Source organism: Mus caroli, unplaced genomic scaffold (genome assembly GCF_978045245.1).
Source record: "Mus caroli unplaced genomic scaffold, Mus_caroli_1 scaffold_6, whole genome shotgun sequence".
Taxonomy (NCBI): domain Eukaryota; kingdom Metazoa; phylum Chordata; class Mammalia; order Rodentia; family Muridae; genus Mus; species Mus caroli.
Genome location: NW_028227261.1, coordinates 21,477,325 through 21,490,713, shown reverse-complemented (window position 1 = coordinate 21,490,713; position 13,389 = coordinate 21,477,325). Strand labels below are relative to the sequence as shown.

The following is a 13,389-nucleotide window of genomic DNA, read 5'->3' as shown; positions in this document are numbered from 1 at the left end:
TTTAAAGACATGCAAGAAGGGTCCTCACTTCCCCAGGATGGACCAGGCTAGCGGGAAGCCTCCACACACAGTAGGTCATCATCATTTGCTGAATGCTGATGGAACAGACAGGACTTTCCAGCTCAATCTAGAAAACCCAGAAGAGAACAATAGGGCAGGAAGTGGCTTCCTCCTCCAGGGACTGCCTCCCAACCCTTGGAGGCAAGCTACTAACAGGAACAGGAAGCCCCACAGCCTCTGTCTTCCCTTCCCCACTCCTCCAGGGGCTTCCTGATCTGCTCCCACCTGCACTCCTCTCCCAGGTGGGTAAAGAAAAAGCACACACTAGGGGCAAGCTGACAAGCAGGGCACACAGAGCCATCCTGCTCGCGGGCACAGTCCTTAGGAATAAAAGGAAAAGCAGGAGGGACAAAAGAGGGTTTAAAGCTTGGCAGCAGCGGAACAAAAGGCCTCAGAGTTTACAAAAGATCTCCTAGAAGAGCCTTGAGAGGGAGGCCCTTCCAGGGAGGGACCTGACTTAAGCAGACTGCCTCAACACCAGTCACTCTCCTTGTTCTCGGAGTTTGGTTATTGACCCCTGACTCCGTGTTCTCTGAATGAGGCCTCAATTTGCTGGGTTGCTGGTAATCCCAGGTAAGCTCTACGGACCACTCACTTGACACCGCCCACTGGCTGGATTTCCAGCGGAAATAGTGTGAAGATAAAAGTCATCCCAGAGTGGACTTCCCAGACCTTCAGGCCACTGAATATACCCACAGCATTTCTGGAAGTTTCTCCTGCTATGAAAGGCAGGATCATCCAAATACCTACGGTCTTAGTGTTCATTTTGTGCAGGTGTGTTTTAAATCCCTCCTCAACATCCTTAGCAGAGGCAATTCCAACTGTACAGAAAAGGAGAGAAGGGCTGGAGAGGTAACTTGGTGGTTCAAAGAGTACATTGCTCCTGCAAAGGGTCCCAAATTTGTTTTCCAGTGCTCATATAAGGTGGCTTACAACTGTGGTATTTTACAAACGTGGCATAATAATTCAAGAGAGAGCACTTCATTGGGCTCTGCCAAGGTGTCCCCCCAAACAGTTAGGTCTGGTATAAAAGGGGGTTTATTGGGGGAAGGGAGCCAGGGACCTGGAAAGGGATAGAGGCAGAGGAAGGGGAAGAGAGGACAGAGAGAAGAGAGAGGAAGAAAGGAAGAGAAGAAAAGGAAGGCTGGCTATGACATGTGGGGAAAAGAGAGAGGAAGAGGGAGGGAGGGAGGGAGGGAGGGAGAGAGAGAGAGAGGGAGAGAGAGAGAGAGAGAGAGAGAGAGAGAGAGAGAGAGAGAGAGAGAGAGAGAGAGATCAGTCCTTATACTGCCTGGCTCCAGGCTAGTACCTGGGGTAGAGACAGGCTGTTGCTAGGTAACTGCTGGGCGGAGCCTAGAGGGACGCTAACCACCACCACCAGTAATTCCAGCAGGAACTGGACACTCTCTTCTGGCTTCTCCAGGCACCTGTACTCACATGCTCATATCCCTCCCCTTTATAAATAATTAAAGATAAAATAAAATTTAAAAAAGGGATGCAGAAATTTAAAAAAGGAAGTGGGCCTGGAGAGATTTTTCTGAAAGATACCCAGCCTAGGTCTGTTCAATCTTTATGCCCATATTCTGGCTGTTGTAAATCCTTCAGGATTCTAACTTACATGGTGGCTGGATACATTTTACAGTAAATAGAATAGTGCAGTTTTGTGGCATCTAAACATTTTTTAGGCCTACCCTTGGAAGCACAAGAGAAGCACAGGTAGAATAGATCCATTATGGCTGGTAGGGGTCCTACTAGCTCGTTTTTTTAGACCCCTGAGTCATGTAGCCACAAATAACTGGGCATTGGGAACAGAACACTCTAATAAAAGCATGGCCGGGAGTCTTATTTGAAAAAAAAAAAAATTCCCCAAGTCCTTCAGTGTGTGTGGATGTATCTGTAAAACGAAAGAAAAGTCCCTTCTCCCAGCCTAGGCAGAGAAGTCTCCCGTTCAGTCAGAGACAACAGGCGTCTGGGCATCAAGCCAAGGTTTGGGGATATTTATAACTTGAAGAGGGTGGGAGTCCCTAATAAGCTGCTATATTCTTTTTCCATCACTTCCCTCTCCAAGGCTACAGCAAGCTGGGAGCTCTTCCCCACACAGAATCCCTGTTTTGCTTAGCCCTCGCCTTCCATTGTCTAATTCCTTCATCCCCGCTAGGGAAAGGGAAGGCTACAAGTCCTTCCATTTGGAGGATTCTTAGTGAATGCAGCATAGCCAATGCTGATGTTTCTTGGCCAGCTGTTGTGGCCTCGGAGATCTGTTTATGAGATTGTTGTTTCCCGGAGCTATAGAACAGTCTCTGCAGTCTTGAAGCTTTGTGCTCATCCTACAATCAAACCCTGTCCTTTGCCTGTTAATCCATGGATTCGGATTTCTACTCGTGGCCCTGAGATCTCTGGAATCTGCTGGTGATATCTAGAACCTTTCTGAACGTCAGGCCTCTTTAGATCTCTGAGGAGCCAGCGACCACCGAACTGGAGGTAAGCCTGTCCGTTCTGTCCTAATCTGGGTTTGTGATTTCTTTGAAACAGAGACTACTAGCATCCTTAGGACTCCAGGTTGTCGCAGGCCTAAGGTTTTCATGATGTTGGGAGGTCTCCAAGATTCCTTTCAGCAGAGACACCCTCAAGAAAGAGTACCAAGTCCCTGAGTCTCCCACTCCAGGGCCAGCTATTTCCCTACACACCCTCCCCCCTTCCCCCCATCTGATTTCAATGTTTTGGCATCTTAGATGGGTGCACTTGAGCCCCATCTCTATAAAAGAGCTCGAGACACTCCCTACAGGGTTAACATTGGAACACCCTGGGCCGGGCCGCGGATAGCTCTCCAGCACCGGACCGGGGACGCGAGGCCTCCTGGGATATGTAGTCTGGGGTGGGTTGTGAATGCCGGAGGGCCTACTGGGAGTTGTAGTTCTCGTATCCAGAAAGCGAGCGCTGCAGGCGGTGTTGGGAGGTGTTGTGAGTCCGTGGGCGGGGCCCAAAGTTCCATCCCGGCCAGGGAGTCTCCCGAGGGAGGAAAAAGAAGCCTTTTCCCGCTCTGGCCTGGGCTGTCAAATGAGGGGTGATCTCAGCTGAGGTCAGCCCGGGCTTCCACACTCAATCTAACCTCGCGGATAATATATGACTCAAAGATGGTCGTAGGGCCATGAGAAAAAAAAAAAAAAACCCAGCAGCTTTCTTTGCTGAGTCGTGCTGTGGTTTCCAAGAAAAAAGTGTGTGTGTGGGCATTCTCACTGGTCTTGAAGGTCGCGGTCCTTTTCTTCCCTTTTGTTCTTTTCCCTCCCCTGCTCTTGGCCGCTAAGTGGCCTTTGTACGCCAGAGTGAAACTCGAAGTCCCGTCAGGCCGCGAGGTGCGCGCACGCGTGATGGAGCTGCTGGGCCACGCCGCAGGAGGAGGGCTGATGGTTTGGCTTCTGATTGGTTAGATCTTTTATGATTTCTTTTCGCTGATTGGCTGGGATTGCTGCCGGAAAGGTCCCAGCCCGGAGATGGCAGAGCAGAGGCGTTCTATGGGCTGGGTTGAAAGCCTCCTCCCTCGAATTGCATCGGCCTGACCCCCCAGCCTAGGGGGCACCCAGCCAGTGCCTGCCCTCTCCTACCCTAACGTTGCACGTACTCGATATTAACCGAGACACGGAGAGTGGGTGACTCTTCGGGAGTCAGGGAGGAGAGTGACCAGTCCTGGGCCTTCCCCTCATACCCTGCGACCAGAACTCCAGCCCTAGGGAGTGGGCAGGGCCTCTTGCCGCGCCTCACGCCCTGCTTTTCGCCTCCTTCAACGTTGTCTGCTAGCTGGTTTTCCTGATCTCTCTCTCCCAGGAGACGAACGCTTGAGCCCGAGATGGCAGCCACCCTGCTCATGTCTGGGACTCAGGTAAGCCCCGGGGGCTCTGCTTACCCATCTTGCCCGGTGTTTCCCGGTCTGCAAACCCCTATAGGAAATTCTCTGGGATTAGCTCATTTCGCTATTCTGCTTAGTATACGGGCTTAGAGTTGGCTAATATAACCATATACAAGCATATATCGAACACCCACTGTAAGACTAAATACTGAGGAGAATAAAACCATACAAGATGGGTGGTACCCTTCTTGCCAACAATCTGTAGGGAGAACGGTGTGTCCGGTTAACCTGGATGCGATATGGTAGGTATTCTGTTGGCCTGAGCAAGGACGTATTGTGGTGTGGAGTGGTTAATTCTAGATGTGGTGTCCAAGGATGGAGCGAAGAGCGATAAAGGGTGGGGAGAAACAGAACAGCAGTTGGCGCTAGAACTGGGCCCTAAAGACAAGAATTTCACTGGTCTAAGAAAAGGAGAGCCTTGTATGTAAGGATCCAAAGTGGGCAGGGATGGCCTGAGCGGGAAGCTAGTAGATTGCCCCTGCCTTTTGACCACATGTCTTTTTTTCTTCTTTCTTTATTATTTTTTTTTCCCTTCGGACTCTACAGATGAGACTTAATGCCATTGCCTTCTCAACATTTCTAACCATGTCTCTAATTTCAAGAAGAAAAGCTGGTTCTAAACTCCTAGATACCAAGTAGTGAGGAAGCATTGTGTGATTTCAGGCCCCTGTGACATTTGAAGATATGGCCATGTACCTCACTCGGGAAGAATGGAGACCTCTGGATCCTACACAGAGAGATCTTTACAGGGATGTGATGCAGGAGAATTATGGAAATGTTGTCTCACTGGGTGAGTGAGGACTTTTATCTTGTCTTACCTCTTATGGGCTTTGAAACTGTCAGAACAGCTTAGGTCTTTCGATACAGCCTTGTTTGTTGTTAAGTAAAACCACAGGGTTAGTTACTGGCTTTGGTGCTCATTCAAATCTTCAAGTGTGGGAAGATCCGTGTTTCCCAGTCTTAAATGAAAAGTAAAGTTTCTGCCGTTTCCGAGACTCTGAGGATTCTCGTGCCCTAAGTCATTAGCGGCTCTGTGGCCTGTTTGTACAGATTACTGACCAAACAGGTCTTACACTCTGGTGCTCGCCAGGACATAAATGCCCTATAAATGGTGCTTTTTCTCTGGGGCGCTGGAAGATGAGGGCTCTGAGGCGGGTTCACAGGAGGACAGAAACCTCCCTTCTATGTTTGTTTTGGCTCCATAGCTGCAGCTTTGCCTCAGGTACTTTAGGTCGGTTCTTGTCTAGAGATCTTTCAGAGGCAATTATCCTTCAAGTGTGTCTTGTTTCTTTTTTCTTTTTTCTTTTATGATGTGTAAGTACACTGTAGCTGTCTTCAGATGCACCAGAAGAGGGCGTCAGATCTCATTACGGATGGTTGTGAGCTACCATATGGCTGCTGGGATTTAAACTCAGGACCTTCAGAAGAGCAGTCAGTGCTTTTAACTGCTGAGCCATCTCTCCAGCCCCAGTCTTGTTTCAGAAGAACCACTGAATAGTCAGCTCACAGATCCTATTCAGAGGAGAAGTCGTGAGGCTGCAGGTGCAGCTTAGTTGGTAGAGCGCTTGCGTAGCAGACCTGAAGCCCTGAGCTTCATCCCCAGTCCCGCATACAGCCAGACACAGGACTGAGATATTTTAAAATGTTTTTATTCTCAGAACAGAAGGCGACCTGACGGGTTTTCTTTGCCTGGACTCTCTCTCTCTCTCTCTCTCTCTCTCTCTGATGTCCCAGTTTCCTCGGATTCTTCTTTTTATTTTTTATTCATTTTTAGGTGATACTAATAATGAGTTTCATTTTGACATTTTCATAGACACGTGTCCGAATATTTGGATCTGATTTGCTCCCCTCCCCTACTTCCTTGAGCTCTTGTCCCGCGAATTGTTCTTTAAAGGCAGCAACAACTCCATTACCAAACGCAAAGTGAACAAATCCAGGAATGGGTGGAAGAGCTGCCTCAGATGTTAAGAGTGGACCTTGCTCTTGCTGTGGTGCTGAGTTCGGTTCCCAGCACCCATAGCAGCACCTTACAACCACCGGTATTTCTAGCTCCAGGGGATTAGATGCCTTCTTCTGGCCCCTGAAGGCATATGCAATCAGATGTACACATACTCCAACCTAGATGCAGACACATAATTAAACATGAAGTAAAGATTCAACAGCCATCACTATGTTATTTACTCAGACCTATTATAAAGAGAACCTAACTATATCACCCCACCCAACAACAACAAAAAAAAAAGAATGAGAAAAGAAAGAAAGGAGCCTCTTTTAAAAGATACACTTTTGGCCGGGCGTGGTGGCGCACGCCTTTAATCCCAGCACTTGGGAGGCAGAGGCAGGCGGATTTCTGAGTTCGAGGCCAGCCTGGTCTACAAAGTGAGTGCCAGGACAGCCAGGGCTACACAGAGAAACCCTGTCTCGAAAAACCAAAAAAAAAAAAAAATACACTTTTGAATCCCTACATTCTGTCTCAGGAGCATTTCTTAGATAGAATTACCAAAAGATTTTTTTTCTTACCCAGATAAATGTAGGGGGAGGATTAGTAACTGTTTTCAAGGCGATTCATTGTTTAGTTTTTCCTTGTAATGTGTGTGTATGTTCTATCTGAGTGTGTGTTGTGTACCACGTGCATGCCTGGTGCCCATGGAGGCCACAAGAGGGTGTCAGATCCCCTGGAACTGGAGTTGCAAACAGTTGTGGGTGCTGGGAGCTGAGCTCAGGTCGTCTGCAAGAGCAACAAGTGCTCTGGACGGTTGAGCCATCTCTCAGGCTCCTCAAGGTTGTTATCTCAGGGCTCCTTGGGTCCTTTAATGTATTATTAAACATTTGGATTTCTCTGTGTGTGTGTTTGTGCGCGTGTGATGGGGTAGATGCCTGTGTGTGCACATGGATGTGCAGATAACATTTGCCTGGGTATAAGCCAGGGCTTCACTTTCAGCTCCTTCCTCTGTCCGTTTCCACCTTACTTTTGAGACACGGCCTCTCATTGGACCTGGAGCTAGCTTTTTCAGTGAGACTGGCGGGCAAGCCCCCAGGATCCACTTGACCATCACCTTAAGCGCTGGGATTAATGGTATGCGCAGTTTTTATGAGTGTGCCTGATATCCCACACCAGATTCTAATGTTTGTACAACAAATACTTTCCTCTCTAAACTATCTTCCCAGCCTCTCTTAGATTTTCAGTTTGTTTGTGGCTAGTTAGTAAACTAATTTACCCATAGGGTCTTTTCAGGGAACATACCTATTACATACAGTTTTCTCTCATGTACTAAGAAACCTGATTTGATGGGGTGATGGCGCACACCTTTAATTTCATCAGTCAGGAGGCAGAGGCAGGTTGATCTCTGAGCTCTATGCCAGTCTGGTCCACAGAGCAAGTTCCAGGATAGCTAGGACTACATACAGAGAAACCCTGTCTCGAAAAACTAAGACAGAGAGAGAGAGAGAGAGAGAGAGAGCGAGAGCGCGAGAGCGCGCAAGCTCAGTACCAGGTGGCGTGGTGGAGCTGAGCTTTAGAAAGCTTTTAAACTGTATACACAAAATCCCAGGTTTACTCTCCAGCCCCGGGACTAGATGGATAACTAACCCCCCAAGTCCAGCGTCTAGAACTCAGCAGGTATGGTGTGCACTGACCTGACTCTGCACTCTCCATACAGATTTCGAGATCAGGAGCGAGAATGAAGCCAACCCCAAACAGGAGTTTAGTGACGATGTGGAATTCGCGACCATGTCGGAAGAGCCTCTTGAGAATGCCGAGAAGAATCCTGGAAGCGAAGAGGCCTTCGAAAGTGGGGACCGGGCAGAAAGGCCGTGGGGAGACCTGACAGCGGAGGAGTGGGTCAGCTACCCTCTCCAGCAAGTCACCGACCTGCTTGTCCACAAGGAAGCGCACACCGGCATCCGCTACCACATTTGTTCTCAGTGTGGGAAAGCCTTCAGTCAGATTTCAGACCTCAATCGCCACCAGAAGACGCACACGGGAGACAGGCCCTACAAGTGCTACGAGTGCGGGAAGGGCTTCAGCCGCAGCTCCCACCTCATCCAGCACCAGCGGACGCACACGGGCGAGCGGCCCTACGACTGCAACGAGTGCGGGAAAAGCTTCGGCCGCAGCTCGCACCTCATCCAGCACCAGACGATCCACACGGGCGAGAAGCCTCACAAGTGCACCGAGTGCGGCAAGAGCTTCTGCCGCCTCTCCCACCTCATCCAGCACCAGCGGACCCACAGCGGCGAGAAGCCGTACGAGTGCGAGGAGTGCGGCAAGAGCTTCAGCCGCAGCTCGCACCTCGCCCAGCATCAGCGGACTCACACGGGCGAGAAGCCCTACGAGTGCCACGAGTGCGGGCGGGGCTTCAGCGAGCGCTCCGACCTCATCAAGCACTACCGCGTGCACACCGGGGAGCGGCCCTACAAGTGCGACGAGTGCGGGAAGAACTTCAGCCAGAACTCGGACCTGGTGCGGCACCGCCGGGCGCACACCGGGGAGAAGCCCTACCACTGTAACGAGTGCGGGGAAAACTTCAGCCGCATCTCCCACCTCGTCCAGCACCAGCGGACTCACACGGGCGAGAAGCCGTACGAGTGCACGGCCTGCGGGAAGAGCTTCAGCCGCAGCTCGCACCTCATCACGCACCAGAAGATCCACACCGGGGAGAAGCCCTACGAGTGTAACGAGTGCTGGCGAAGCTTTGGGGAAAGGTCCGACCTCATCAAGCACCAGCGAACCCACACGGGAGAAAAGCCCTACGAATGTGTGCAGTGCGGAAAGGGCTTCACGCAGAGCTCCAACCTCATCACGCATCAGAGAGTGCACACAGGAGAGAAGCCTTACGAATGTACCGAGTGTGATAAGAGTTTCAGCCGGAGCTCAGCGCTTATTAAACACAAGAGAGTTCATACCGACTAGGCCCTGTAACCCCAGGTGAGAAAGGACTCGTCATCAAGTGACGTTTGATATCAGCGAGCTTCCTTAAGACAGCTCTTTTGTTTTTAATGTTCTGGCTTCCCTGGCTACAGTCTAAAACACGAAAGAAAGCAACCCTTTTGAAATTCTGACCCACAGCTTCGCTTCCGGGATGCTGTCCCTTCCTCCAAAACGGTGATGTTTATTCACTGATTATCATATGAATTGCTTCATCAAAGTCAGCCCCCTCCCGAGTAACTTGAGAGCTGAAGACCAGAGGACAAGATGCTGGCGGATGCTCAGGCCTGGAGATGGAGTACATCTTTAATTTTTTTTCCTCTCTCTCGTATCTTTGGCCCGGGGGAAATAGGATGGTCACAACTGCTTTGGTAGAAGGCAGGTGGCCTTTCCCTGAGCTGTGACTGTTGACAAATTGTAGTGGCTGGGCTCACACACATCCCTTCCAAAGGGCTCTTATTTTATTTTATTTTATTTTATTTTATTTTGAGTAGCTCACCTTCATATCTAAACATCTCCTTGTGCACAGGATTCTGCCTGCTGAAAGCAGTGATCACAGGGTTTCTCCTTGTTTCTCACTTGGGTATAGCTTGCATGTTTTTGAAAGCTGACCGAAGATACAATGTAATGGGAAACAGGAGGCACAGGTTTGAGGACCAAGGGCCCATGGGCGGTGATGTCAGCAAGAGATAGCCATCGAGACTGCCATTCATCAGGCTTCTGTATTTTCTTCAATAATCACTTTAGGGATCCTAGTAGGGAAACTGCCTTTAGGAAAAGATAGGTCTGGAAGTCATGGTGGAGTGGAAGTAGGAAGTGAATTGACCGCCCCAGGGAAGGGAGCCCAGAACTCTTCCCAGGGAACAGCAGTCAGTGCTGTGGTCTTTGCCGTCGTCTAACCTTTAAGATCATGCGCCCCTGCACTGCTAACTCTAGGGCTTGAGAGGGCCACACCCCAGTCTTTCTCTTAGCTTGCATAAAGGCATGCGTATGTACAGTGAAACGTGTATTCTGATAGCAGAAACTGAAGTCATAATCAGCATGTTCCTGCGTGAAGTAGATCGTAAGCTAGAACTGTAGACATAACTCTGATGTGAGAAGTGTCCTTTATTTTTTTTTTTCTTTTGTTATAGAGAAAAAGGTTTAGCGTGAGTGCTCAAGCACCGTGCGCTCCTTAAGGTTTGGTTTTGTACAGATCTAAGCACTTGTGCGGATGTGTCCAGTGGTGAGAGAGTGGCTGGACACTCAGGTCCTTGTCCTTTCTCAGACTGAATTATCTCCTGTGATGAGTGGCCTCATCCGAAGACACGGATAGACCTATGGAGGAATGTGTTTGCGGCATCCAGACACAAATAGTGAGAAGAGTTGACCCAGCGTAGCCCAGTACTTCAGTTCTCCTTAGATAGCCCAGATGTTGGTGCTTATTCAGCCCCGAGGGGACGGAGGGGAGTTGGCACCCGGGGAGCTGGAACTTCCAGTGTGTGTGTGTGTGTGTGTGTGTGTGTGTGTATGCGAGTGCGTGTGTGCATTTAAAGAGTCCCAGCGTATTTCTACGGTGCTTTGCTGCAAAGTTGCAAGTGTAATTTTTATTATTATTATTTTTTTTTTACTAAGAAAACCCTTTTTGTTAAAGTTCTTTGGGATTTGGCACTTAAAGCCCAGTGCTTTCGTCACAGAGAGTCACTGTGGCCACAGCTGGATGATACCATATCACTAGTGACAACCTGAAAAGCAACCGAAGGAGAAACCACTCAGAGGGCCTCTAAGCGGGCACTCCCATTAGAGGACAGACTTGGGGCAGGGCACATGGTCTCTATTCTGTACAAAGTCGAGCCTACTGTGGGTATTCATACTTTAACTGTTAGGTGACTACACGTTCTTGGTAACTAAACTCAGATGTATCTTCTATATCAGTGCAGCCGATGACTTGGGTGTTCAGCGCTCTCCCATTGCTTCTTTGAGCCTCATAAGTGACTGCTTGGGAGTGGCTTGTAGAAGACAGAACCTCTGACCCAGCTTCATTGCACCCCGTTTCCCTCCTCTGTTCCTAACACTAACACAAACACGCACACGTGCACACACACACACATATACACATACACTAACATGCACACACGTGCGTACACGCACTCACACACACACATATGCGCACACATACACTAACACACGCACACATGCACACACACACACACACACACTCGCACCTGCGCACTCCCACCATGACCACGCAGCCCCAGCATTTGAAGGCTATGCTGAATCCCATTTGCTGCTTTTGCCTTCTAAGAGATGAAAAGTTCCCAGAAGGTTCCCCATGGCCTTCCCATCTCTTCATATCCGTACACTCCAGCTGGGTGGCTTAAAAGGCAGTGGCCGTGCCAGCTCAGTCCACTCCGCTGTGCTGAGCTGTGGAAGTCATACAAGCAGCACACTTCACAAACGCTATGTGCATGCCCTCTGTTCGCAAGTCCCTGGCCGCTTCTGCACATACCAGACAGTCTGTGCCTGTGTTCTCTGGTTGTGGAGAGTGGTTGAACAGATAAATCTGTAGAGCAGATTCCCTTGGTATTAGTCAACCATCCTAGTGTCTTGTCTATAGCTGTATTATCTTAACAATATTCTATAATTAAAGGTATAATTTTTAAACTCAAAACAACTGAGTTATTTTGGTAATCTCAAACTCATTGATAGCAGAGCCTCTCATTTTCATTAAATTCATTAAAATCGTGTATGATCATCTTTACATTTATGCTGTGCAAGTTGTACAGTTAGTTTGCATAGGCTTTCCAGTAGGAGTTGAGGGCACACTGTCTTGAACTCTGAGTATGCTACATCTGGTCCGGTCAGTGTGAAAAACCTGAATAGATTCCTAAGGAGTCATGCCCGTGGCAAAAGCAACATGAAAGTATAGCTTATTAGCTTTGCAGGAAAAAGGAAAATACGCTAAAAGTAAAAATTAGAGTTCTTGTTTTAAAAAGAGAGTTTCTGGAAACACAGCAGGAACCAGTGCTAGGCATAGTGGTATACACATTATATCCCGACTCTCAGGAGGCAGAGTCAGGCGGAGCTCATGAGTCTGAAGTCAGCCTAGTCCACATGTAGGAAGGCCCTGTCTACAAACCAACAAAACAAAACAAAAACTAAAAACCATTAAAATGGCTAGGAAGGTGGCTCGGTGCTTTCAGTGGAATCCTGATGACCCAAGTTCAACTCCTGTCACCCACCTGGCAGAAATGAATGGCATGTGCTAACCCCACCCCCAGTAAGTTAATAAAAGGAACAAAAAATAGTAAAACATGAGACCATCTCATAAAAACAGAGCTTGTGGTTCAAGACAAGTAGGGGCTGGAGAGGTGGCTCAACAGCTAAGAACACCGCTTGTTTTCTCTAAGGACTCAGGTTTCATTCCAAGCCCCCACACAGTGCCTCACAATGGTCCATGACTCCAGAGGACCAAGACTATCTTCTAACCTCATTAGGCACCAGGCACACACATGCAGGCAAACCTGCCATATATATATATATATATATATATATATATATATATATATATACACACACACACACAGTGTTTCTCCATGGAACTAGCTCTGTAACCCATACTGCCCTGAACTCACAGAAATTCGCCTGCTTCTGCCTTCCCAGTGCTGGGATCAAAGGCATATGCAACCACCCCCTGGCCCAAAAGAAAACTGTTTTTAAGAAGACCAAAGCACATTTTGCCTAAGACAGTGATGATGGATATACAGAGTGTGGCCATAACTTTCAAATTACTTATAAGTAATTTCTTTTTTTTTTTTTTAAGATTTATTTATTTATTTTATGTATATGAGTACACTGTCACTCTCTTCAGACACACCAGAAGGGGGCATCAGATCCCACTATAGATGGTTGTGAGCCACCATGTGGTTGCTGGGAATTGAACTCAGGACCTCTGGAAGAGCAGTCAATGCCCTTAACGGCTGAGCCATCTCTCCAGCTGCTAATTTTTTTCTTAATAACTTGTACTTTTTTTAGTGGCAGGTCAGCCAGGACAGAGGTAGTGGGAAGAAATGCCTTATGTCTTCATAATTGGGAGACTACAGACATTCAAGGGAAATGATTTATCCTGTAGCTTAGACTCAGCAAAGAAAAGATACTTTAATATCTGGCAGCAAGATGGCTCAAAGGGTAGAAGGGCTTGCCACCAAACCTGGCCACCTGAGTTTGAATCCCTGAACCCGTGTGACAGGGTGAGAACAGATTCCCACTTGTCACTGTTCCATCCCTCACACATGTAATAAACTTTTAAGACTTAAGCTGTTTCTTGCTAGGCATGGAGCCATAGGCCTGTGTCCCAGCATTTTGGGAGAGGACCTCAAGAGAATCACTTGGGACCAGGGGTTTGGGACTAGGCTGGGCAACATTGAAAGACTCCGATGGCTTGGTGGTTACGAGCACTGGCCGCTCTTCTAGAGCACCTGAGTTTGATTTCTAGCACCCCGATGGCACTTCCAAACCA

The 13,389-nt window shown here is 48.5% G+C and overlaps 1 protein-coding gene across 5 annotated transcripts; it reads left to right on the top strand.

Moving 5' to 3' along the window:
- The first annotated feature begins 2,026 nt into the window (after positions 1–2,026).
- On the top strand, positions 2,027–11,607 carry Znf436 (zinc finger protein 436). 5 transcript variants are annotated; one of them, XM_021159664.3, is made up of 4 exons: positions 2,027–2,541; positions 3,883–3,937; positions 4,628–4,754; positions 7,624–11,607. In XM_021159664.3, the coding sequence occupies exons 2-4, from the start codon at positions 3,905–3,907 to the stop codon at positions 8,874–8,876; spliced, it is 1,413 nt and encodes a 470-aa protein (XP_021015323.3). In that variant the 5' UTR covers positions 2,027–2,541; positions 3,883–3,904; the 3' UTR covers positions 8,877–11,607. The 5 variants fall into 5 exon arrangements, with proteins under 5 accessions (XP_021015323.3, XP_085694961.1, XP_085694965.1 ...); XM_085838835.1 differs by having other exon boundaries at positions 3,366–3,937; XM_085838838.1 differs by having other exon boundaries at positions 2,028–2,541; positions 4,511–4,754.
- The last annotated feature ends 1,782 nt before the right edge of the window (positions 11,608–13,389 follow it).